General features: G+C 39.2%; 1 protein-coding gene across 2 annotated transcripts in view; it reads left to right on the forward strand.

Annotated features, from left to right (window-relative positions):
• rcan3 (regulator of calcineurin 3) overlaps positions 1 to 26353 on the forward strand; it is a 54113-nt gene continuing 27760 nt past the window's right edge. Inside the window, exons 1-2 of one of the 2 annotated variants that reach the window (XM_088087611.1) lie at positions 1 to 160; positions 2648 to 2913. In XM_088087611.1, coding sequence (XP_087943737.1) covers positions 2704 to 2913 — 210 coding nt within the window. In that variant the 5' untranslated portion in view covers positions 1 to 160; positions 2648 to 2703. Of the gene's footprint in view, positions 161 to 2647; positions 2914 to 23113; positions 23403 to 26353 lie in introns of those variants that run through there. The other variant, XM_042501369.2, reaches the window with a different exon arrangement.

Below are 26353 nucleotides of genomic sequence, written 5' to 3' on the forward strand. Positions count from 1 at the left end.
TAGTGTCCAATAATCCAGTAATAACAAACACCGACGCTGTGACAGCAGTCTCTAACAAACATCAGAGCTGCTTCTTTCTGTCTGACAAAGTCACCCGTAAATCCTGCTTTTAGTCCGCTTGCAATGGGTCGTTTCGGCCGCTTTCACTGACAGTAGTAAGGTGAGTAAAACGACACGAATTTTAGCATTTCAACCGGTTGGAAAGCAAAATAAAAACGCTAACTTCGTATGTTAGCGTCCAGCCACCATTCTATGCTAACTTTTGTATAAATTCCCGCTTTTTTTTCCATCTTAAAGTAACATTTGGCATTAAAAACAGTGTTTGTACGAGTTACTTTTGTGCTAAATTATAGCGCGTGCAACAATATCACACGAGGCCTATACCGTACATGATATCCAGGGGTTTCCTCAGAGTGCACGCGATGCAAATGTTGATGTCACGATCCTCAACGGCCATCTATGCTGCGGACATGTGATGTTATTATGTCATTGCTTTCGCGTGCTCCATTTGTACGTTATTCTACAGAGATTAACGAAAGGTCACAGTTTTGGGTTTATAATCAATAGCCTGAGTGTATTTCTCCAGATGTAGATGAGCTCAAATTAATTTCAGCTGGTATTGTGATTAAAATATAAATGACAACCTTCATTTGGTTAAATGCCCCACTAGATGGCACTCTATCTCTAGTACAATGTTAGAAGTTTCACTTTAGGGTCAAACATGGCTTCATCATAAACCTTTTCTGTTTTTATAATCAGTGTTTTCAAGCTTTTTCACGTGGTGCTTTCTTTTTCACCAGATAGATAGATCTTACTAATGCACAGCACAATTAAAAAGGCTAGAAAAAACAATTAAAATATGAATACATACAAACAATTAGAGCAACTATCAAAATCCCATCTTATTCAAATACAGTGTGCGATACATAACACAAAACCTATATAAAAGTATTCGACTTGTGCTTCAGTTATTGCATACTGGGGGGATAGGAGGATAATGCAACAAGTGCACTAAAAAAAATAAGTGAAAGTAATTTGTGAAATGATGATAATTAATAGATTAGTAGACAGAGAATTAACCACATCATGCCATTTTTAAGCAAATATGAAATTAAGTCACTGCTTCCAGCCTTTTAAACGTAAATATGAACAGATTTTCTTGGTTTTCTGTGATGATGAGGATGGGGATGAACTGAATGTGTTTGGATTTTGGACTGTTGGTTGGACAGAACAGGCAACCAAAATTTGGTATTGGGTTCCAGAAATTGTGACATAATTATTATATTTTTTTTTTATTATGAACAAACCATTAATCAATAAGATCAAAAAAATTAGAATAATTCAAAATTAAAAACAGTCACTTGAAGCCATGGATGGATTACTGAACAGGGCCCCCTAGCTTTCACTTGCAAAATGTCACACACTGATGAAAAAAGACTCAAAATGACCACAAAGAGATGCAAATGAACTGCAAAGAGACACAAAATAACTACATGAAGGGGCAAAATGACCACAAAGAGATGGAAAACACACACAACAACAGACAAAAACCACCACAAAGTGTGTGTTTCTTTGCTTCCATTTAGGAGAGGTGGTAAGGTCTTTTGCATATCTGTACCCAGGGGCCCACTATCTCATAATCCGCTCATGTTTGCAGCCCTTATAACAGTGGCTCAAGGCATCATTAAAAGATGGTTCTCTGGACTGAGAGAAAGTTGATAAAGAATATGTCTATCAGTGTTTCCAAAGTTCAAGATGATGTCCTCAAATGTTTTGCTTTGTCCATAACCAAACAATTTAATATCATAGAGAAGGAAAGAAAGACAAAAATTTTCACACAAGAAGCTGGAATCAGAGAATGTTGTCTTTGTTTTCTTAAAAAAAAACCTTACTCAAACTGATATTTAATGATCAAATTATTAACTGGCAGTTAATTTAATCGCTGACAAGTAATTCATTGATAGATAAATCAAGCTAGACCATTTAAAAACAGGCTGCATATGCACCAACCTTAAAAAACACAAAAGGTAATAATCAAGCATTGGCATATTTCATATTTGAAGTTATGACACCAATTCAAATATAAAAAGCCTGACTTTTTCAGTTGATTTGTTTTTAATCAAAGAAAGAAGTGATGCAAAAAAAAAATATTTGTTTCTTAACAAATATATGAAAGATAAAGGGATTCTAGTATGTTTTAGTGCCATTTTAAGAGTCTTAGTTTGATGATTATCGGGATATTGGGATGTAAATTGCAGTTAGTTTGGCCAGGATAACTGTGACATAAAATTTTCAAATTATCCCATGACTGCCAGACAAAATTTTTCAATCAGGAATACTGACCTGCATATAGATTTAAACATGAAACTCTCACCTCTGTTTTTTTATTTATTCAGTTATTCAGTTTATTCTCCTGCTCACCTTGTCTCCTCTCGCCATCTTTAACTGTCACTTCTTCCTTCATCTTCCTTCTTTTCCTTCTTAGTTTCTGTCTCTATCCCACAGCCTGTGTGGTATCATTGCTGACACCCTGTAATCTTCACGCACCAGTGTTTCACCATCACCTCATTCACTGCATGCTCTTCCACAAACACACAGCCAGTAGATTCACCTTATCTCCCAATTCCTAATCTCTTAACCTTCCCAGTTCCCAGCCTCTGTGGTCCCCACCTGCCCGTCAGCCGCGTCCTGAAAGGCTTCAAGATGCTGCGAGAGAGCTCCAAGGCGTGGAGCAACGGCTCAGAGGCCTACAGCAGCGACCCAGAGGAGGACGAGGAGGAGGAAGAGGAGATGGTGTTTGGGGAGAGCGATCAGGACGGCATGGCGGAGGAGATGATGGACCTGAGCGACCTCCCCACGGCGCTGTTTGCATGCAGCGTCCATGAAGCCGTGTTTGAAGAGGACGTAGACAGGGTGAGAGGGAGCATTTTCTGGGTCAAATTTTGGTGTGTGTGTGTGTGTGTTTGTGTGGGTTGGTGCACCACTGTGTACGCTTGACTCATCCTGCTGAATGTGTCAGCGCGTCCAAGATTCAAAGCCCAGCAACACATGCATGATGTCATCCACAGCTTTCGCTCCTGTCACGGTTTCAAGCTGTGCTGCAGATTGCTCTACTGCAAAGACACACACACACACACACACACACACACACACACACCTGATGCTGTTATTATATTTGCCAATGAAAATGAATGCTGGGCAGGGAGTTCAATATGAATCATGAGCCATACTCATCATTAATCCATGTGCCAGTGCATATTGTTCTTCCATCGCCTCATGCATTGTGTTCATTCATTCATACCCACTTATACTTACAGATGAGGCAACAGGCGGCAAACAGGCAAACGCCTCCATACATACATGTTACACACATGCTGTATATACTCTATTAGGGCCTCTTTAGGATGTGTAGAGTCTCACTGTTGCAGCTTTATCAGACTCCTCAGAGCGAGAACACTTGGGATCACTGGATCCTGTTTGCTGGAGGACGATACAAAGCAAATACTTTTAATTTTCTGCCCCTCTAATCCAATTAAGCTGTCCTACCATCCCTCCATCCATCCAGCTGGCATGCCTCACATCTTTCTCTCTTTAAATCTCAGTCTTTTATTCTCTGTCAAGTCTATCCATCTATCTCTCCACTGTACATCTTTTCTCTGCTCTTTTTGATCACTTTTTAACTTTGCTTCCCTTCCTCAGTTCTTTTAATATTCCCTCTCTCCTGTGCATTCTTTATTTATCCTCTCTATGTATATGAATGCAAAGCTGAGAGGCTAAATCTGGCGCATACACAAAATCCCTTTAAATGAATCACTCCCTGCTTTGTGAGTTTGCTGTTTGTACACCCGTTGCTCCTAGCGGTTGGAGTCTGCCCCCTCCCCTCCCCATTTCGTTTTGCCTCCCCACTTCATTACGATTCACACTCCCGCTTTTAAGTGGAAATGCCACCCACGCACGCTTCAGTCAGAGCATGTCAATAGATTGTTCTCCATATGGTTCAATTGAAATGAGCTGCGCTAAAAATAGAACTTTTGACATTTATTTAAACTTTGAAAACGAGGACAGGAAGGGATGAGGTATGAGGTTGCTTGAGATATTTTTCAAAGCACAAACAGGGACGTTATGAGGTGGTTTTTGACTTGTAGCAGTGCTGTTTAATTCTGACACACACACACACACACACACAGTCTAGAAAATTTCAGCAATTTTTAAGCAACTTCTAAAAACTTGACATCTCTGAACTGAATGTCTTCATCCCCAGTGAAGAACAGGGACATGGCAACCTACATTTTTGTGTCTTTGGGCTCTTGGCTCCCTCCCAACACTGATATTACCTTCTGTTTCTGTTCTCCAAAGCCTGCATGCAGGAGGATGGGCTGCTTCTGTAATCACACTGTGCTCTTTGAGAGAGAGAGAGAGAGAGAGAGAGAGAGACATGTGCCCCCATATTTATAAGAAGCTCTTAGCAAGCTGTAAAAGCCTTTTCCTTTCTTCTGCATTAGTGAAAAGACAGTAAAACCTAGTGGCACACATTTCTCTTTTATCTGCAGTATTTTGTTCCCCTGACCAGCTTTTATGTAGAGAGGAAAGAGAAGTACTCTCTGTTACTTTAGAAAGTTCAGCACAGGTCAGGTCAGATCAGCCTGCCTCTCCACTGAAATAAACGGGGTTATTATTCATTTACTGATGAGAATTTATTCTCAGGATAAAAACAAGGCTGTGCCACCACAGTTGATGATTTTTCATTTTGCGTGTGTCATTATGACCGACGAATGCAACATTGAAGGTCCGGCTAGTGACAATGTATGCTCTCCAAGAGGTCGAAAGTTTCGAAACACTTTGATCATCATGAGACTTTTTAGCTTTTCTAATGCATATTGGAGGATTTTAGATTAGCCAATGTGTTTTTTTCTTTCTCCTTGTCCACCATTCATGGAATTCAACACTTTCTTGAGAAAGACAATTCTTCACAAAGGAGCACATCAGCAAGTTTTTTCTGTTGCATGAAAAAATACATTTGTTACTATCAAGAAAGAAATGTGGCATTCTTTGGAAAGACTTCACAGTGATTTTATTGTCTTTCCTGGAAAAAAAAACAATTGTTTGTACATGTAATTAATTTGCTATTTTTTTTCCATTATTTCTTAATGTCAGCTATAAAGTGCCTGAGGTGAGGCGCCCGCCAAGCAGCAGACCAGGGTCTGAGACAAACAAACAACAAACTGGTTGTGATTTAACAGGTCATTGCTGTGTTTCCAGTGGCTTTTTAGGTACCAACATAGGTGTTTATAGTCATCTGTTGCTGTTTTCCAGCAGGGATAGCGGCACAAACAGCAGTTGTTTTTTGTTTTGTCTTTTTTCTCCGCGCCAGCGTCAGCCGTAGCCAGGGGCAGTATCTTTGAGGGTTGTCATCCCATTCTTGTGAACGCAGTATCTCAAGAACGCCTTTAGGGAATTTCCTTTCCAAACGTTCCATTTAGAATCAAGGATGAATTTGATAAAGTTTGGTGTACTGTGTAAACAACTTGGTCAATGATAGCAATAAGTCGAGGACCTTGTTATTCTGTTCCCAAACAAATCTGATACTGTTACAAGTTATTCCTAAAAAAAAAAGAAAGAAAATTAGAACTGATTAACAAATTAACTTAATGAATAAACAAGATACTTTCACACAACAGCTCCCAGCAGGTGCATATATCCCTGTGATCCTGCCCACTTAAAGACCCATTCATCAAAGCGCAGAAATTCTATTAATAAATAATAAAATAAAAATAATAGTAGTAAAAAAATGCATAAATAACAAAAATCATATAATAGAATCAAAATAGATAACAGAAAAAAAGAATTACAAGAAAAAGTTAAATTAAATGTTATACAATGGTCTCATATCATATCTGTCTATTACTCAGCCCTAATTTGATGCGTTATTGTATTGTCATTCTATGTCATTAACTTAATCAAGCCACACACACAAAATATGTATATATATATAAATATACTTTACTGACCCATATCGCCTTGCATTTATCTGTATAGTCATTTCAGATTGGACTTGAAAAATGCTGAGTTGCTTATACCTCTGTTTACCTTCCTCTGACTAACTCTTATTATGGCCTGCAGAGATGATCAGCTACATTCAGCATGTGAATATGATTAAAAGGATTTCATAAAGTGAACACAGCTGCAGCCAGTGTGGCTTCTAATTCCGACATGGTTCATTATCTATATCCCCCACAGAAAACAAGTGTGCAGCAGGAGTGAGGGAGGTGGAGACAGAGGTGTGCGTGGGCAAAGTAACGAAGCAAAGCAGTTTCTGTGCTTGTCAAGAGAAAAGGTCAGAGAAGCCATTATAAGTCGTCCCTCATAGTGTCTAGTGTATATCAGGCCTAATCAGCACAGAGCAAAGCTTTCATCGCTGCCACTGCTGCTGTCAGGCTGAGCTCTCCTCAATCCATAACCAGTGCAATCAAGCAAGCACCGGCTGCAAGCTCAATACAACACCAAGCAAAATGTTTTCATCTTGCAGCCGATAGACAACCAGACAAAAATGTTTTTAAGTTGCTGCCCTGTATTGTTTAAGTATGAAGGCCACATGAAATCAATATTTTTATATCAGCAAAGTTTCAAATAATTCAGTGTGATGTGACGGAGTTTCACTCACAGTGACAACCCCTCAGAGAATGATGAGTTTACTCAGCAGAGCATTTCAGTGTCTTTCAGGTCATTGTTTTGGTTTTGCAACCCACAACTTTGCTATTTTTGGGTCACTCTCACTCCTATCATCAACTTTTCCTGTTGTTGTGTGGTAAAACGCTCAAATAAACCCAATTCACTCTACCTGCCCAGCTTCAAATGACTGACAGACAAGTTAGTGGCTTGCTTACAGTGGAGCATTTAGCAGCTAAAGAGAAAACACAGCTAAAAGTAAGTGGATACTGCATTTGCATTTGGAGGGTTAAGAGAAACATGACTCCAATTGAGTGTTCATGTTGCTCTGTCTTTTGGATGTTCATTACACCAATTTTACCTTATGAGCCTAAGTCAAATAACAATATTTGCCTCTAACCCAGTAAAATGTAGGGAAATATAGTTAAATTGACATACTAAAAAAACTGATAATCCACCATAAGGCTGGGTGAAATACCAGTGCCAAAAACAATTCTTTGTTTGATACATTATTTGAATGTTTATCTTTTTGCAAGACCCTTTTTTCATTTAACTCAAACAAATGCATTAGAACTTTGTCTCAATAAAATAGTGTTCAAAACTGGTATCTGCAGGTGTCTTAATACAACTTTTTTCCTTTCCAATAGCTGAACTTGTGTATCGGCCAATACGGAGAACCAATCCGATACTATAACATACAAAAGAAAAATCAATAAAAGCTATATAATTCTAAACCTGTACAGATGTATGAAATCGGCAACAGTAACGCCCCTCCCTTGAAACTAAGTTTTGCATACCCATCTGTTACCAAGCAAATTTTGACAGGCATTCTCTAATGTACTGAGCATGTCATGCTTTTGGCTCAGTTTGTTGGTGGGCTGGTCTTTTTGTCTGTTTGCCGGCAGGAATACAGAAAACTACTGCCCCAGTTATCCTGAAATGTGGTAAAAGGGTGTTGCATAGGTCAAAGAAGAGCCCATTTTTAGCCCTTTATTTATGATTGCACTGTTTCAGGAGTAGCACTTCACTGTACTCATACAATTACAGTAAAGGCTTTTCATTCTGTTCTATTCGATTCAATTCGATGTGAATCTAAAACACATTAAGTTTCCCTTTTGCTAACATCGGGAGATAGGTCATTCATTAGATAATAGGAAAGTTCAGTTACAAAACAGAGCCGATTGTAGAAATATAATTACTCCATAACAAAGTCCACATTCATGGGTACCAGTAATTGTTGCTGCTCAAACAGAAGTCATTATGGAGTGCTCGTTTGAAATAATTGTAATAGTTTTAAAAATAAATCTAGACATACAGTATATAGTGGTTGCAGATTTGCATATCATAGAAAAGTGCTGGACTGTTTGCCTTGGCTGAGGTCGGTGCTCTCCGAGTGTCCTTCTGCTTACTATATTGATTAAATCTTTGGTCTATCTACTGATTATTATATCTCATATTTTTCTAATTTGTAATCACTTTCATTGAAATTTTAATCTTAGTCCTATTTGGCAGCAACACCTTCCCCATTACATAATCCACAGTGCACTCATCTCAACAGATTTCACAGGGACACTTTCAACTAATGACTAGTTCTTTTCTGGGAAATAGTTGCAATAAACACAGTTTACAGTGTTTGTTATGGGTTATCCAGAATAACAAGGACATGGTCTCTGGAAGTCATTTTTTTAAATGTCATTTTCAAAGCTTAACCCTTTGAAACCTGGAGCAACATCAGTTTTCTTGTGCTGCTTTCACAAGTATTTAAACGTTTGAACTCTGTGCAAATTGGTGCGATTTCTTTCAAAAACGTGAAAAAAGGCAATGAGCACCTTGTTGATTAATGTTCCACAAATTTTAAGAAATAAGTAGATTTAGGAAATTATTTTTAGAAAAGCTAGGGAGAAAAGTCTACTTAAAAAAAGGAGGGGGGGAAAAGCCAGGAGAAAAGCATATTTACTGTCATAATTACATATTTAAAAAATGATGTTAATCAGAATTATTATATTTGTAGGCACTTTTTTCGAAGTCTTGTTTGCCTTGTTTGGTTTTTTTTTAACTTTCCTTTTGCTTTTATTTTTTAAAAAATATATGTAATATACATTTATATATAAACTACGCACAAAAAGTAAGGACATTTGTGTTTGGTAGATTATTTTAAGGTATAAATCTTATACCGTTGGGAAGCCTTTTTATTTCCTTTTTTAAATGGTGCCACATTTGTAAGGAACATGCATTTGTGGCATGAGCAGCAGAGCTGAGTATGTGGGTTGCGCCCATACAAATTCCCCCTTACAAATGAGGCACCATTTAAAAGGGAAATAAACAGGCTTTCCAAGGGTATACGGTTTATTGCCAAGAAGCATTGTTACAACAAAGAAATAAACACAAATTCCCTTACTTATTGTGCTATGTTTATATATATATACATCCATATATGCACATATGTTTTTGAAAGCATCAAGCCAATTTGCTCAGGTGTCAAAGGGTGAAAGCACAACAAATTATATTTCATTTACCTCCATTGTTTTGGGCTGTAGGCAGAAAACTCGACAGTACACATAAGCATTTTAAACCGACACTGTTGCAGTAGCCACGGGATAGCTTGTCCGACATATTTACCGCAGAAGCCCTTCAAACATTTTCCAAAATGTTCCTGTTAGCGATGCATTAGCAGTGTAGCAGCGATAGAGTGCTTAAGTATGTGAAAAGTTGAACTGCTCCGCTGGACACGGCTGTCCCACTTCAGTCTAATGTGTTTGATAGTGTGACTCGTATATATCGGACAATAAAGTAAGACAAGCCCAAAGCAGAGTGGCGCAATGAAACACATCAGGGACTAAAGATAGCGTGATAGAGGATGTGAAAAGTGAGACGTGAAGTGAGTGTCAGTGTGTGTGCTTTATGTGCCCGTAAAATTCATGTACATACAGCGTGCATGCATGCGCGTGGTAGTGATATGTTTTCATGTGTCAGACTAGAGTCTATTTTTGGGTGTCGGTCCCCGGGGGGTGAATGTGAGGCAGCGGGTGCTCGGCAGGCTGAAGGTCAGACATGATGCAGTGCAGAGTGAGTGAGTGCCGCTGGCCTCTGCTCCTGCTGCGGCCTGAATATTATTCTGGTACACTGACCGGGGATGTCTCACCAACCTGGTGCACTTGTTTTGCCTTTATTCATCAAACACAAGAAAGCAAAAAAGCAATTTAAGTCAAGCCGACAACAATGGAAGGCAGAGTTTGGGTGAATTGAGCTGTTGTGGCACTCGGGGTGGCAAAGTGTTTTGCACATTTGACAAGATGACAATGTTTTCTTTTGCACTGACAGTTTTCCACTTTTCTCAGTTAAACTACAATACTCCTTGCATTTCGATGAGTTTCTCCAGTTGAAGTCAGCTACTAGTTTCTCCAGTAGATTTAGAGCCAAGCTGAAACTGTGGCGTGATTGTGTGATAATGTATTTGTATTATCCTTACAATCTAATTTATGTGTTTATATACTATTGTTAACCAGCCCTACTGTACAGTGCTGTGGTTAACATGTGGTCATGTTTAGTAGGTCTGTCACTTTTATTAAGATTGAACAGACTTGAAATGACACACAATTTGTTCAAAGAAATTCAAATACCTCCCCAAAATAATCTTGACAAGTTTATCAACTTCATATTTCCAGTTATTTCATGCATATGGCCTCCACATAGTTCAGAGCATTGTCTACAGCGACAGCTACAACCGCTTCACGAGAGACGTCAAAGTCACCCAGCATGCTGCTGATGGTTTCTGCAATATGCACAGCTGTGTGGACTCTTCTCAGCTTTTTAGTACACCAAGCATAGTTTTAATGTTCCCTTGTGTCTGAAATATATATAGTGAGCTGTGACTGTCTCTTAAGCATGCGTGGCCTACAATGTCCATACCTCTAGTATAGTCGTTATGTGTTCCTATGTGGTGTTACACGGTTGCACTCTGTGTTTCAAGATTGTGGTGCAACTTGGAATTGTATGTTTTGGCTTTCAGAACCAAGTCACTGTAGAAATGTTGATCTAATCTGTACATATGTAACATATTTGTGGTTTGTATAATTGTACACTGCCAACGATTTCTTCTTACAATTGGACTGAGTTGACCATTGTATGCACAGGTTGAATATATCTTGATATAAACAGTCTTAGTCTCTTTACAGCAGTACTGTGGTGAACCCACACAGTTGATTTTATTGTTTTTGCTGATTAGGTCTCAGGATGGTATTGGTATGTAGAGTTTGTGCTTGATTGACATCTCCATCAATCTCCTGTTTTATCAGTTTGGACTGGACAAATTACACCTTAATAATGGGGCGTGCTCCAAACCCGCCCAGCAAAGTGCTGGCTACTGCCAGTCCGACCTGGTTTCCATTTCAGTATGCAAAACAGCCTGGCAACGTGCCACTTTTGCCATCTTGAATTGACAGCACAATGTTATTAGCGTGCTGTGTTTTTTCTGCTATGACACTTAAAGGCTGTGTCTGAAATCACTATTCCCTATATAAAAGACACTTTATTTTATAGTGAGCTGCACACTGTGGACATAAATCTAATATAAGATGTAATTACCTTGCAATTAAAAAAAAAATCCCTTCACACAACTAATCAAATCCAGTTACATAATCTGTTACGTCATATTTCTAAACCTCAAACATATCTATATCTATTTTAAGATCCTTATATCCTCATCATGAGAATTTTTTTTTCATTGTTTTTTCTGATACTCAACCAATGCCACTCCCACACCCTTAGCATCAGGGAAATAGACTTTTCCGTTTTGATGTGTGCTTACGATTGCTTTTGTGTACACTGGCTTTGATAAAAGAGACAGCTCATCTTGGCCACAGACTCATCTCACCCCGCCCTCTCCTACTACACAGCGGCTGATTATGAAACTATAAGATTTAGCATGCTATGTAAGCTGCTGTGTTATTTGTTCTTCGTCATGCTCCTGTGTGTCTATTTAAATCAAGATTATTTTCTAGCTCGATCGGTCTAAAAAAAGAAACATTATGTGGGCGTCTTCAAGAATAGCAGTTCTCAGTACAACAACAGAACATGATTTCTTATTTAACTGAAGTATATAAATGGACTCCCATAAACTGAGACGTAAATGCAGTCATACAGTTCACAAAATAGAAAAAAATGTCAGGTAGATGATTGCTAAGGATGTGTAGAATTAGGGAGCTGAAATAAACCCACACGCAGCAGGAAATTTAGTTTATCAGAGTGAGGACCAGTCCATTTTTGGATCTGTCTGTCCGTCTGTAATGTATTTGTAATTTAAAGATATGTTTTTAAAATGGAAAGGTTTTTTTTCACAGAGAGTCACTTGGACTGTGTTGTAAATCCAAAACTTGTGACTTCAGACATTTCCTTCCCTCTATTGTGGCTGTAGTTTGGCTCACATCCTGCCCTTATTTCTTTTCTCTTACCGTTCTGTTTACTTACAGAATTTTGTTGATGTTTTAATGTCGTCCTGAGTTCTCCTGCGAGGCTGCTTCCAGGAGTTATTTATGAGGAAAGAAAGGTGGGGGACCGGCATCCAAATCAATTTCTGCTGGTTGTCATTTACAGAAAAGGACTATTGACAGTGTGTTGTTGTTGATTTCTTTTTTCTTGGCACTTGTTTTTCGCTGTTGTTACTTTGCTGGGAAAAGGAAAATACAATCATGTTATGTGACTCTCCCCCGATTCAATCTGGTTTACTTTGGTTCTTGTTGGTTGCTGTTTTTCTTGAGATCTTTTATTTGTTCATTTCTCCCATAAGTGTTTTTTCCCCCGTCATTTAAGTTTGTCACTGTGTACATTTCACTTTTGCCTATCATTGTCTCCATCATGTTGCTTATTAACGGTCTATACCTGTCCCTGTGATCTGTACAGTTTAAGTGTCGCTCTAGTAGCCGATGGTTGTCTTAAACACATATGGAAGCTATACCATAGCTGTTTTTTCTTTTTGTTTATGTAGCTTATGGACAAGGGATGTCCTGATCAAGTCATTCGATATTGAGTTTCTGCCAATCTGGATCTGATACTTGTAGTTACCGGAATAACACAGCTGCATAATGCACACTTAAATTACTTTAAAGTTATTAAAATCAATGCAGTGCATACACTTGACAGTTTAATAGCTTTGAAATGAAATTTGAAATAAAATGTCTGCATACAAACAGTTCAGTAAGGGTTTTTTACATTTTATTTTTACAAAATAACAAAGTAAACGAACTAAAAATATTTTTGTATGGCTCATCGCAATTCCACTTAGTGCAGCATTTGTTTTTTTTCCCACAAAATAAAGTAAAATTTGTCCTAAGAAATTGCTCTCAAATTCACTTAGTGTAGCATTGAAATAAAGACATAGAACACCATAAATGAGTAATATAATTAGAAAGTAGTGTTACAGCTGAACTTTAACATCCCCAATCATAACAAATGAAAATCCGTCACAATTCCATGCAATACAAAAAATGAAACAACAAACATTTCAGTTTCACTTAAAATGGTGTAGCGGCGTAAGTTGAACATGAAAAAAACAGTTTCTACTTATTTGTGTAGCCGCATTACAAGAAAACCTGAATATCTGCTGTAAATCGTGCTCTGCGTTTACGACACCTGTGTGACAGCAGATGTAAACAAAGGATCGGGCGGGACGTATGCTCAAAATAACTGGTCCCAATTAAAAAATGCATTGATACCAATCCTTCTGATCCGATCGGGACATCCCTATTATTGACCAACCTATTAAAAGGACAGTTCTAGTTCACTGATCTGGCCCAAAAAAAACAAGGCCCGACCCTACATGATTGCATACAGAATCTATCTAAGCCTGACCTGAGATCAGACCACAGCAGCAGTTTTGGGCTCAAAATTTATAACAAACTGAGGGCAAATATGTTACCTTGCAACACTTCTTCTTCTCTTCCTTCTGTTATTTAAATGGTTTGTTTTGCTCTTCAGTGCATTTCTGTCTTGAAGGGCGCACAGCAGTCCATTGTGATGCCGCGCACAGATGATGACTCTGCTTTCTGCTGCATGTTATTCACATCTCTCCACCTGCTGGGGAGCCAGAAAAAACACCAGTAAATTAGTGAGAACCCAACCTGTATGAAGCCTCGGGGAATATTGAGGCTTAAGCAGAAAATCTAAGCTTAAGACATTTTATCCCAAAGTCAAAAACGTATATTTAAAAAACGCATATTAAACGCATATTTTTCCTCCTACCTGTAGTGCTGTTTATCAGTCTACAATCTACAACTGTAGACTATACATTTTTTGGTATGAGTAGCTGCGTGTGTTGCAGTCTGCATCCACTGTTCACCCAGCACCACTGAGCTAGCTAACATTGCAGGTCAGCCTTTCATTTTTGCATCTCGTGTTAGTAGATGCACGCTTTCTTCTGCTTGGTGATAGGGTCAGTGGGTGTAGTTAGAAAGAAAATAGTTCCTGCATGAAATTGCTCACAACAAGGTCTGATGATTATCTTTAGTAACCGAGTCATGATTTCTGGAAGGAAACATTGCTGTTAAGTTTTTAAAATGTATTTCTTGGCACTTTGAGCACCACAAGTCAAGTGCCATCTAGTTCCATTACATTCGAGACATCACTGCGGCTGATATCGCCATCACCTGGCAACTCGAGCTAAAACAATCTAGATTGATAAATAGCACTGCGGGTTAGAGGAAAAATATTTAGTTTTGATTTTGGGGAGAACTGTGCCTTTAAACACTTGTACCACCTGTTCTCATCACGGTTGCCCTGAGGCTTTAAATTAGTGAAATCACAGACAGCTCTCTTTATCCTCCAACAAAGGGAGAGCATTTCTTCCTTAATCTTCGACTTCAGAAAATGGCACCCACTTCTCAGAGCTCTCTGACTCTGAGACCACCTCAGGTCCCTCCCCGCCTGTTTTTTCCCCTCACATTTGTTGTGTCTGGTGTTCTAGCAGCAGCGATGGCTGCATGCGGGTCGCAGAGTCCGCCTAACCAATCCAAAAATTTGACCTGATTTCACTGCAAAGCAATCAGTGGAACCATCGGCACGTGTCGCTCTATGTTTCCTCGTCCATCCCCCTCCTCTCCCGCTGTCTCTGTCCCGCTGTACGGCAGCTCATCTCTCCAGCTCCTAAGCTCCTGGACTGGGTTAAAACACTGAACAGCTGCTGGTGGCCCACCAGATGTGGGCTGTGAACCAGAAACTGTCAGTCCCCATGTTTGGACAGTGTTTGTGATGCTGTTTGCTAAAGCACATAAAGTACATAAAGCAAGCTTTTGTTAGTTAATTCATGGACTAATTTACATATCGATGTTGTTTGCATATTGAAATGTATTCACACAGCAGTTTTTGTATCCTAATTAAAGCAAATTTTCTACTACTACAAACTACAAAAACTACAAAAACATTATATCAACAACTACTCAACAAATAAACACAAATTGGCTATCATTTCTACTTAATGTTGTTTGGACTTTTTGGCAGTAACTCCAGATTTGATTATTTTTTAAACTTTGAATTGGATTTCTTTTGCAGTCACCTGATTCTCAAACTTGGGATGTCCCGGTATGATACACTCGCTAGGGCTGCAGATTTTTCTTCTTTTTTTTTTTTCTTGTTTTGATTAAACTGTCAAATGGTTTATATGTTTAATGAAATATTGATTTAATTCATAAAATGCCAGAAAGTAGTCGCCTAAAACATGCCTGTCATTATTTTCCCCAAAGCTGAGTTGACTTTTTAAAATAGCTTGTTTTGCCCCACCAACAGATATTTGAACTATAATGACATGAAAACAGACAAAATGCAACAAATCTTTACTTTTAAGAAGCTGGAATTAAAAAATTGTGTTTTCAGTCTATATTTTTTTCTTTAAATCTTCATCATAAATGGACTTTATGGACATTATTAAGGTGATCAACATTTACTTAGTGACTGTCAACAACAAACTCATACTAACATTATAGTTTAATATAATTTGCATAAACATCTGCATAAAATAATGCTTTTGTGTATAAACTCCTCTTCTGGTTTACATTATTCACCTTATATCGACTAATGCATTGTGCTTTGTGTTTTTATTGGTGGGTGCATTATTCCAAAACATTTGCATAAGTTTATTTTTATCAAATTCATGACATGACGTTAAATACTTATATAAGAATTTGAAACCTATACAGAGCACTTCCATATTCCTGAGTACTAAAGACTCTACCAGACTTTAAATCCCATGGCAACTTGACAACTCATTACCGCAGTCGTCAGAATTTCAGTATGTAAACTAAAAGTTAAATTTCCTTAAAACGTTCAAACTTTAAGCATTTTTCATAACCATAAATATTCATTAATTCATATTAAAAGTTTTGAAAACATTTTGGTATTATTTATTAAGTCTTAACACTCAGCTAATCTCTTTCGTTAGGCCTGTGAGAACATAGATGGGTCAGATTTGACTGAAAACCTAAGCAATCAACTGTTATCAAATTTTGAGTCAGTTATTGCTAAATTTTGATTGGTGCTCAGAAGTACATAACATAAACTTTTTCCAGCTAAGCCCTGCCCCATTTAAACTTCTGAAAAGAGCACAAAAGACAGACAGCGTTTTTAAAGATGAAAACTGTTTTAACTTTGGCAAAAACCTTGTGATCACGCGTGACCCACGTGTCATAATAACTGTCTGTTAGTTATTAATATAGAAATATAGGACATAAGTATAGTTTCTAAGTAGGCTCAGTGTACCTGTGCTGAACACTGACTGTAATAGGAATTAATATTTTGTTGCTCCACATCCACTTTTCATAATGTCAGAAGTGATGGCATTTGCGGTGCGGTTTTGTTGTTTGGTTAAATGTTGTTTTGTGTTTTTGTATTTATTTGAAACAGCTGACATCCTTGGAAGCAAATTTCACTTTTTTTTTCTGCTAACAAAGTGAAATCAAATCAAATCAGCTGCGTGTGCACATTTCCCACGATAACTGGCTCATTTTTGTTAATTAGGAGAAAAGAGTTACAGTCAGAGTCAGCCTCTGGGAGTTGTCTATCACCATTAATCAAAGCTTGATTGCCAGAAGTCCTGTAAAACTTATCTGTCAACATTTCTCAAATCCAAATCACTAAATGCTGCAGCAGCCACATTCCCTCCCTCACATTCATCCTGTCAGCTCGTCTGCTGAATTCAAACCACAAGATAAAACAAATACCGGGCTTTGAAGGAGTGTTGATTGTGGCTACTTGTGTTTGTCATTTACATTTTATGGCTGGTGTCTGCTCCTCAGAAGTTCATGCTGTCCATTGCATCCGACAGAACCTCTCCCTCTTTCTGTGTCTCTTTCCATTTTCACACACCCTCTCACTACTTTTATTCCCTCTACGCCATCCTGCTTCCCTGCTCTTCTCTGTTCTCCCCCGCTCTTTCTCACCTACACTCTGTAGATCTGTCTCTTTGCCCTGTAGACACTCTTTTATCCTCCCATCCCTCTGTCTCCCCCTGGCTCCCTGCGCCTGTACTTGGCTGCTTGCTTTATAAATAGCTTGGCCTAGATTATAGCAGCTGCATTGGCGCTGGCACCAGGGGTTGGTTTGGCTGGGCCAAGAGAGGTAGCCTGGTGTAACGAGAGGTTGGCAGTGAAGGGACAGAGCATGTGTGTGTGCGTTTCTGTGATTCTGTATGTGTGTGTAAATCATGAGGATAGTGCACCCGCAGCCTATCTGCATGCCTGCGGTGGCTGAGCTCCAGAGTTTGTTTTAACACTGTCATTCCTTCCATTCTTTTACTGTCACATCACACACACACACAAAGCTCTGCATTTCTATTTTGGGTGAATTCTTGTAGTGAATGAATCTTCCCCATTGAATGTGTGCATGCATGTGTTCGATTTGAGGGTTTAAATTCACACGTCGTTGCACAAACACAGTACATATTTGCATGCAATTTTTATATGTCCTTGTGTTTATGTTTTGCATTGTTTGGTTCGCAATATACGTGTGTGCGTTACAAGCATGCGTAGATCAGCCCACCGTGATGATCCACTGCCCTGATTTCCTCCCTCCTGCTCCTCTGCAGAGCGCCACTTCAGAATACAAATTGTGCTCGTCAGTGAGTCTGAGACATGGTGTCTCGCACTTCGAGCATCTCTTCTGCCTCCTTCTCTTCTCGTCTCTTATGAAGTGCATAATGCACGTTAGACACTCGGCAATACCCAGATTTCTACTATTGTGCCTTATCTGTGAATTTATGCTGCATTTACTCATTTCTTTTTACATGCACATGAGGAAACAAAAAAATCAGAGCAAAGATTTCCCTTTCCCTAATCTAACCATCTCCTTTGTAATTTTATCTGCATGATGCAACACGCTTTAAAGAATGCACAACTTTACTGTGGCTTGACTGCATCACTACATATTTGTGCATAGCTGAATCATCTGGACTATCCTTGAAGGAATAGTTTGACATTTTTGGGAAATACGCTTATCCCCTTTCTTGCCAAGAGTTACATAAGAAGTTCGATAGAGAAAGATTAAGATAAAGTAAGCTTTGGAGGTGCTGGTTGCCTTTGAACAGCTAGCACTGTCTCCATGTTTTCGGTCTTTGTGCAAACCTAAATTAACTGTCTGCTGCCTCAGATATACAACAGAGAGATTGGTATCAATCTCCTCTAACTCTTCGCAAGAACACAAATACAGTGTTCTGCAGTACACAGTGTAAGTATGTAAATTTATTCCAGAACTAAAATATCGACCATTTGAACAAAGTGGTATATCTTTCTATTTAAAATAATTGTTGGTATTAAAGTAAAACACCTACTGAGACTGTTATTAAAAAGTCTTACAAGGTGGCAGTATTTTGAAAGGTAACACTCGTTTGCATTTTGTAGGAAATGAGCACTTTCTGTTCTCAGTTACAAATTACCATTTGAAATGGATAAAGAATGTGTTGTATTTTCCAACATGGAGTCTTGTTCGGGGCGTGCTGACTGTGAGATCTAACAGAGGGAATTGTGAATGAGGAGAAGAGAGCTGAGAGTGAGGAGGGGGTGGTTGAGGAGGAGGAGAGATGCAGAATGAGGCCAGAGAGGAAAAAAAGTGCTTCATCATCCACAGTGATCCATCCTGCTTTCAGCAGTGACAAAAGGGATCAGAGGAACGCTTTGATAACCAAATACATTTAAGTTTACCTCCAATGTGCTGTAGCCTATATCAATAGAAAATGCTATACAGCATGTTTCAACCACATATGCATAACATTTAGCTATTCTAGCCATTTACTCATTAGATTAAGCTAACTATGTCAACCATTTATCCTTTTTTTGTTGTTGTTTTTGCTAATTCAGTTATCTAAAGTATATCTGTTAACATTAAGCATCTATTTGTTTGTTACTTCTAGCCAGCTTAAGGACGTCTCTGTTCAATTGCTAACTAGTTTTCAAGCACTTTAAATCTAAGCTGGTGGTGCTCAGGTGTTACAGCTGAAGGTGTTAACCGTGCAGGCAGCTTCTCATAGTCTGTTATGTGACAGTAAATGTACTCGAAATCAGGATCACACTAATTTGTAAACAAAATATACAGACTTTTTACAATTAAATCATGTTCTTTTATTTAAGTAACTGAGAAATTACACAATCTTCCCTCTTTTCTCATGGCATCTGCAGTTCCCACTGCTCGCTTTACAGCGCAGCAGTAACACCTGTGGAGATTGAACTAGACTACATCAATTTAGACTAGATTAAACTAGTAGAGATGTCCCAATCGGATTAGAAGGATCGGTATCAGGCTTGATCATGGCATTTTTTAATTGATCGGGATTAGTTATTTTAAGCCCATACCTCACCTGATCCTTTGTTTACATCCACTATCACACAGCTGTCGTAAATGGAGGGCATGATTTGCAGCGGATTTTCAGGTTTCATTATAATGCTACTCCAATAAAAAGCTGATATTTTGTGTTGTTCAATTTCCGCCCCTACGCCACTTTAAGTGGAACTTAATTTTTTGTTGTTCATTTCTAGTGAACTATTTTTACAATAATTCTATAATAAATGGAATTATGACTAATTTTTATTTGTTGTGGCTAGCTTTAACACTACTTTGAAGTGGAACTGTGATTATATTACTCATTTTGTGCTTTAAGTACAATGCTACACGAAGTGAATTTGAGACCAATTTCTGAAGACACATTTTATTTAGTTTACTTTGTTATTTTGTTGAAAAAACAAATGCGGCACTAAAGAGAATTGTGATTAGAGTCACATTAAAATATTTTTAGTTTGTTTACTTTGCTATTTTGTAAAAATAAAATTAAAAACCTTTAAGGAACTGTTTGGATACAGGCATTTTTTTCTTGTATGGGATTACAGAGCTAGTAAACTGTCAAGCATATACACTGGATATATTTTAATAACTTTGAAGTGTGCATTTTGCAGCTGTGTTATTCCAGTAAATACAAAAATCAGATCAGGGCTTGGTATTGGCAAATACTCAACTTTAAATGACTCAGATTGGGATCGGGGGCAAAAAACTTGATCCCTAAAAACGAGAACAGACTAAATTGGAAGTTAAGTAAAAGTAAGATGGCTTTGAGTAAAGCTCTGGCTCATCTAAAGTATCCTTCACCGAGACAGTGAATCCACAGCATCTTTGACCCGAGGCTTTGTATATAGGGGAAAGTGAAAAGAGAATTTTTCCAACAAGTCATAAATAAATGATCACAGCGTTTGGCGAGCTAGGGCTACATTAGATTCCAGAAAACAGAGTGGATTTTATAGAAAAGGCGACGTGGGTGCACTGCTTTATCACTTTTGAGCTTGTGATTAATGAGCTGTGGGTATGATTTTGAAATAATATCTAAACCTACCAAGGAACAACTTCTCTACTGCTCTGCTCTTACTGCCATAACATTAAAGAATAAAACACATCCACTCCCAGCAGATGAAGCAGCTGACAATACAGCTCAGGCTCTGGCCAACTGATATGTGGCGTTTTGAGTGTTTCAAGGCAGATTGTTCCAGACTGGGTGACTGACTGATGCTGTCTGGTGGAGGAATGTCACAGTCATGCTCACATATCTCACTCATGTTCTCCGTCTGCACAGCATGGACAATGCCTGACACACACAGACATAAATAGCCCTCACCGCCTAGAGCCTTAATATTAATGGCTTATAGGGGACTTAGCTGTCTCTGCCGGCCCGGCAATTATTATTATGAAAACGAAGGGAGGGAGAAAGATGGTCTGAGTGATGGAAAAAAAGACATGGTCTATTATGCAATGGCATAATGTCTGTGGGAATTTTTGGTCCTCAGCTGAAGTGGAAACTCGCACTGTATCATCATAATTAAGAGAAAAAGGAGCTGTGGCAGCAGTCGGCTTCATCAGCTGCTTTATTGTGAGTGATAAAGAGCGGCGGTACAGTTAATCTCCAATCAACAAGTCAGCACTAAAAGTAGAGTACAGCTCACGAAGACGTTCTTTTAAAGTTTTCATATCAAAGTCTTTCCAGGATCTACAAGGCATCTGCCCTGAAGACTCTTAAGCTCCATATTAGATTGTCTATTAATTTTCAGCATGTAGGGAGACAACAGCTTTGGCAGTTAACACAGGAGCATGACCATCATGTTGTTATTCTTAGGCTCATAAAGCCACGTAACATGTCGACTGAAGGCAGCATTGACTCCGGAGCATTGACTCCGAAGCATGCAGCTGACAGGCATGGTTATGCAATTATGCCTACACAAGAAAAAATAAGTGCATCGCTGTAGATAGGTGTGTTTTTGACACATGGTGCTGCCCTGCCCTGACGCTCAAATTACTGCCCTGACAGACGTCAGGGCAGTAATTTGACCTAATGATTTATACAAAACAATATTTTATGCTATGTGTAGCAAAATCGCTTTTCCAACATAGCTCTTATACAGTTGTACTTTGATCACAAGGATGTTGTTAGTAAACTAGAACTGTGACTCTTGTGTACTGTTTGTAGTGTTGCTGGTACAGGGGTGATGGACACAATAACAAGAACATATGCACAGTTTCATGCAGTGGTTTCCAACCAATTTTTGCTTGTGACTCCTAATGCAGAGCAACATCTACTTGTGATCACCCGTCACAAGGCGCATGTCCTTAAGTTATGAGCACAGACTGTATAAATAATGGAAGTAGTTTCCATGACGTCACCCATTGGTTTGTGGACTGCCGTTTTGAAGCCTTGAGTTCAGCATTTCGGCTGTTGCCATTTTGTATTTTGGACATTGAGGTTGGAGCTGTGGAGGAGCGAGGGGTGGATCTGACTCAGAAACTGAAGCAACAGCCTATAACTCAAGTGGCCCTGCTCTTAAGTATGTGTAACTTTGCGTCTTAATAAAATGTCAACAAATGAGTTATAAAAATTCAAAATTGCTTCCTGTTCTCTTTTATATCTTTGTAAACTGAATATCTTTGTTGTTTTTGACTCATTGGACTCTTTTGTGATGTTGATTTTTCACAGTTTTCTGATGTTTTGTAGCATATAATTAACAGACTGATCTAAGGGCTCCAATGACTAATTTATTGGTTGCCAATTAATCTTCAACTAATGTGATGATTAATTGGTTTGTGTCTTTTTTAAGAAACAAAATAATTTCCAAAATTAATTCCAGCTTCATGATTTTTTTTGATTTTTTTTTTTTTTTGTTAATTTGACAGTAAATTGGGTATTTTGGGGTTGTGAACAAAACAAGGCATTTAGGGAAGTCATGTTAGACTTTGAAAAACGCTGATTGACATTTTTACTTTTTTCTAACATTTTATAAATCATATAACTAATCGATTAATCAACATTGAAAACAATTGTTAGTTGCAGCCCTATATTAATAATAGGGATAATCCTCATGTGCAGCTCAACACAGGTATGACCTTGTAGTGCTCAGTTTTTGTGTGACTGTTGAAACATGATAGGGATCTTTTTTAGACTGTAATAGGCGTTGTATTAGGTTACATTATTGTAAGGTGTTTATGTTATCTTATTATGTCCCAAGTATACAAAATATTACCCTAAAATTACCTTTATGTGACACAGCCTCAAAAATAACAGTGATTGTATTTGCTTTTACATAAGATTGGTAACATAACAGGCTCTCTGTAGGAATGCAGAGGGTTAGTCATGTTGGCACTGATGCTGAAAGAACCTGATGTACAGTTTGGCTGATGAACTGATTTTTATTTTTTATTTTTTATCAAAACGGTTGGGACACGTTTTTTTCTCCAGCCGCTCACTAAACATAAAAAACAGTAAAACACAAGAAAAAGGCGGAATAAACCGCCCCGTGAATTCTGCAGTGCCCCGTGCACGGTTCGTCAAACGCTGTAGTGGCGTAAAACAGGACGAACGTGAGGATGGTAATGACGTCAATGTGGAGCCAGAGGGGAGGGCAGGAGGGAGAGAGAGGGGGAGAGAGTTTGTGCGGCTGCTGCAGCATCACTCTCAGCAGCGTCAGTGCAGTGAAGAGTCCAGCAGCAACTCTCTCAGCTGATTAAACCGAGCACAACAGTCCGCTGGACTTAACCTCAAGTTCCTGGAGCAAGAAGCCAGATAGACTCTTTACCTGCTGCTAGAGAGGAGGAGAAACTATTTTACTCCGTATCTTTTTTTTTCTCCCAACCACGAAAAGGGAATGCCATCGATAAATATGAAACTGGAGATGGTGACCATCATCGCCTGCGAAGTAGACATCGAGGTGTTTACATCAGACAAAATGCAGGTACGATTTTCACCCAAAAACAAAAACGCCCGTTGCAACTCATCATGCCCTTGTGGTTTGGTTGTGCAGCTCAGGACCGACTGCATGCTGTCCTATAGAAGTGCATGCATGTCGTGGTGACGTTGAATGCAGCCCTGGCTCACAGACGGAGGATTTTTATCAATGGGAGCCGCAGCTCGCCAACACTCACGTCCCGCGCCGCGCGGCGCCGCGCGCATGGCACAGTTGATTGACGCTTGATGAATTGCAGAAATGGGGTAGACACGCCAAGAATGGGACACACACAAAAAGATTCTTAATGCGCCAATTGTTGTATGGTTGTGTAAGTTGTGCGTGAGGTAGAGATGATGCGCAAGTTGAATGGGAGGGTGTGATAGATTGAATTGTCCATGCAAGGCACATGCAGGGGAAGAAGTGAGGCAGTTTTAGACGCAGTGGCGGACAGAGCCTCTTCTCTTTATCTCTGCTCATCCCATCAGCATTGCAGGTGCACCAGGTTAGAAGGGGAAACGAGCCATAACAATCCAATGAAAAAATATCATGCAAATATCACATTAATACTAAATTACTGTAATGTGAATCATCCAACCATAATAGTCTGCATGACTGCGATCAGTGCCATAAGGTATAAATATGCAGGTAATGTGGGCTTTTTACCTCTGTGAGTATATTCAGGTCAATATAGACTAAGCATTGACAAACATAAACACTCCCTACAGTCATATTATATTGACTTGTCCTCAGGGCAGGTACAGGTATTCGATATGCCACCTGCCAGTCACAGAGCAGGAAAGCAGTTGCACTTAAATGTGTTCAAAGTGAGCCTGGGGCTCACCTATTGGCACTGCAACATGCCAGTTTTGGGGCTTAAAAGGCCACACAGATGGTCTGCCAAAGCTTGGCTCACCCACTAAACCCTTTGGAAATTCCATGTCAGAATATATTCGCTCACCTGCTCATCTGCTTGTCTGATTTTACTCATCACCAAAGAGACGCAGGAGAAAGAACAAACGACAGTGCAGCTATTCAGAGAGATAGTTCACCACAGGCTGTCAGCGTGTAGTTGCTGATGTGCTTTGGTTTGGTGAGGGCTGAATTCAGCTGTTTCTTGCATTCAAAAGCAGCAGTTGCAGGTTTATGCACCCAGTCACCCCACCCTCATTCCCACTGCACTTTGGTCAGCCATATTTCATCACTTTTTTTTGCAACTCCATGTGTATTGCTAAGCTTACACAAGCTGGCCAGGGGGATAAATGTGCATATATGAACTGTCCTAGTTTTTGTGTCTGTCATGAGTGAGTTGACTGTAATAACAGCATGCAATTGTTGTTTGATACCACTGAAAAATATTCTTGCATGTTTGAGAAAAACAGACAGTGTATTCAATCCTCTGACCCGCCTCTCTGTGGTCTGCATTCTCCCAGCGAGGCCAGGCAGCTGCTGCGTTTGTTCTCAACTCTCATTACACTTTCTAACCACTGCAGAACAACCAAGGTGAAATACACCGATGTGTCACCCTGTGTCATGATTACCCTCCTGTAATCATGGGATAGTGGTTATAATCTTTAAGATTTCTCAGGGATTCAGGGTGGAAGCAAAACAGCTGTCTCTGATACCTCGGTAGTGTTGATTGTGCAGGTTTCTTTTGGATCCTCTTTGTTTGCAACACAAGGCTTGTGCTATTGTGTTGCAAAGAAACGCATCCCACATGTCCTTTATTTATTATAACCCTTCAAAACCTGGGGAAATTGGCTTGATTTCTTTCAAAAACATGGGAAGAAGCAATAAGCAACTTAAGAAGAAATGACCCGGAAATAAGCAAGAAAATGACCTTAAACTGCCTTAGTTTAAAAAAAAAAACAAAAAAAACAAAAAACAAGGAAATGACCTGAAAAACTGCTTAAATGTAATAAATGTAAAATGTAATAATTCTGTACAAATAATTGTAGATGTATAATTATTATAATTAGAAATATAGTTCTCTGAATATTGCTCCCTAGCATTTAAAAAATAATTTTGTAAATCAACAAATTTAAATCAAGTTTCTGAAAAAATTTGCACCAATTTGCTCAGGGTTCAAAGGTTTAAAATATTTGTGAAAAGCATCTAAAGGTAGCGTGAGAAAAGTGATCAGGATCCTGGTTTCAGAGGGTTAATATTCTGTTGTGAGATCAGCCATCCTCCCCAGACAGCCTTGACACAGCCACGGGCAGGACAGCATGATCGGAGCGGCGTCCTCACTAAAGCTTCCTGTCAAGCCACTCTTTATCAGCCCACCTCTCCCAGACTCATCCAAAGAAAAGGGGGTCTGTGCACAATTAAAAGAGCAGACAGAGGGCCGACTTTCGAATAGCACAAAGAACACCACTAATCCTGGTTTCTGGCACGCGGAGAGTGATGGAGAGCGTCGGGGGAGAGGGCAGATTAAAGCAGGGCACGTGGGGAGCGGCCTCTGATTGAGCTCACCTCCCCGTCAGCCTGCCCTTGTTTTTTTTTTTTTATATTATCATTCAATAAGATCTGAGCCTGTCTGAGGCCCCTGTTTATATTAATATCTCCAAATCTGAGGATGAGAAACAATAATCTCGAGGCTCCTGTTTTGTTTCAAAGAGCATGAGGTGAACTAATATGCGGATTGCTGCTATTTATAGACACTTCACAGAACGATTAGGCAATGGCAGTGGTGCTTGAATGGGCGACGTGAAGAAAATAAGTGAACAGTGGGTTTTTAATTAGGAGGAGATGCTGTGTGCGACTGGCTGTGGTGTTTCGGAGCCATTGTTTTGACACGGTTGAAATGGCTTGCCTTGGCTCCATCCCAGCTGGTTACATCATTAATGAGCCAAACACTGAGGCTGTGGACAGAGCAGGTTGTTGTTGCAATAATGGCAGAGCTGGTGGTACGGTTCAGGCTTTCATACCAAAGTGCTTTGTGTCCATTTTGGAGCAAA

This window comes from Plectropomus leopardus, chromosome 14 (genome assembly GCF_026936395.1).
Source record: "Plectropomus leopardus strain MGB_pleo_1.0 chromosome 14, ASM2693639v1, whole genome shotgun sequence".
NCBI classification, from domain to species: domain Eukaryota; kingdom Metazoa; phylum Chordata; class Actinopteri; order Perciformes; family Serranidae; genus Plectropomus; species Plectropomus leopardus.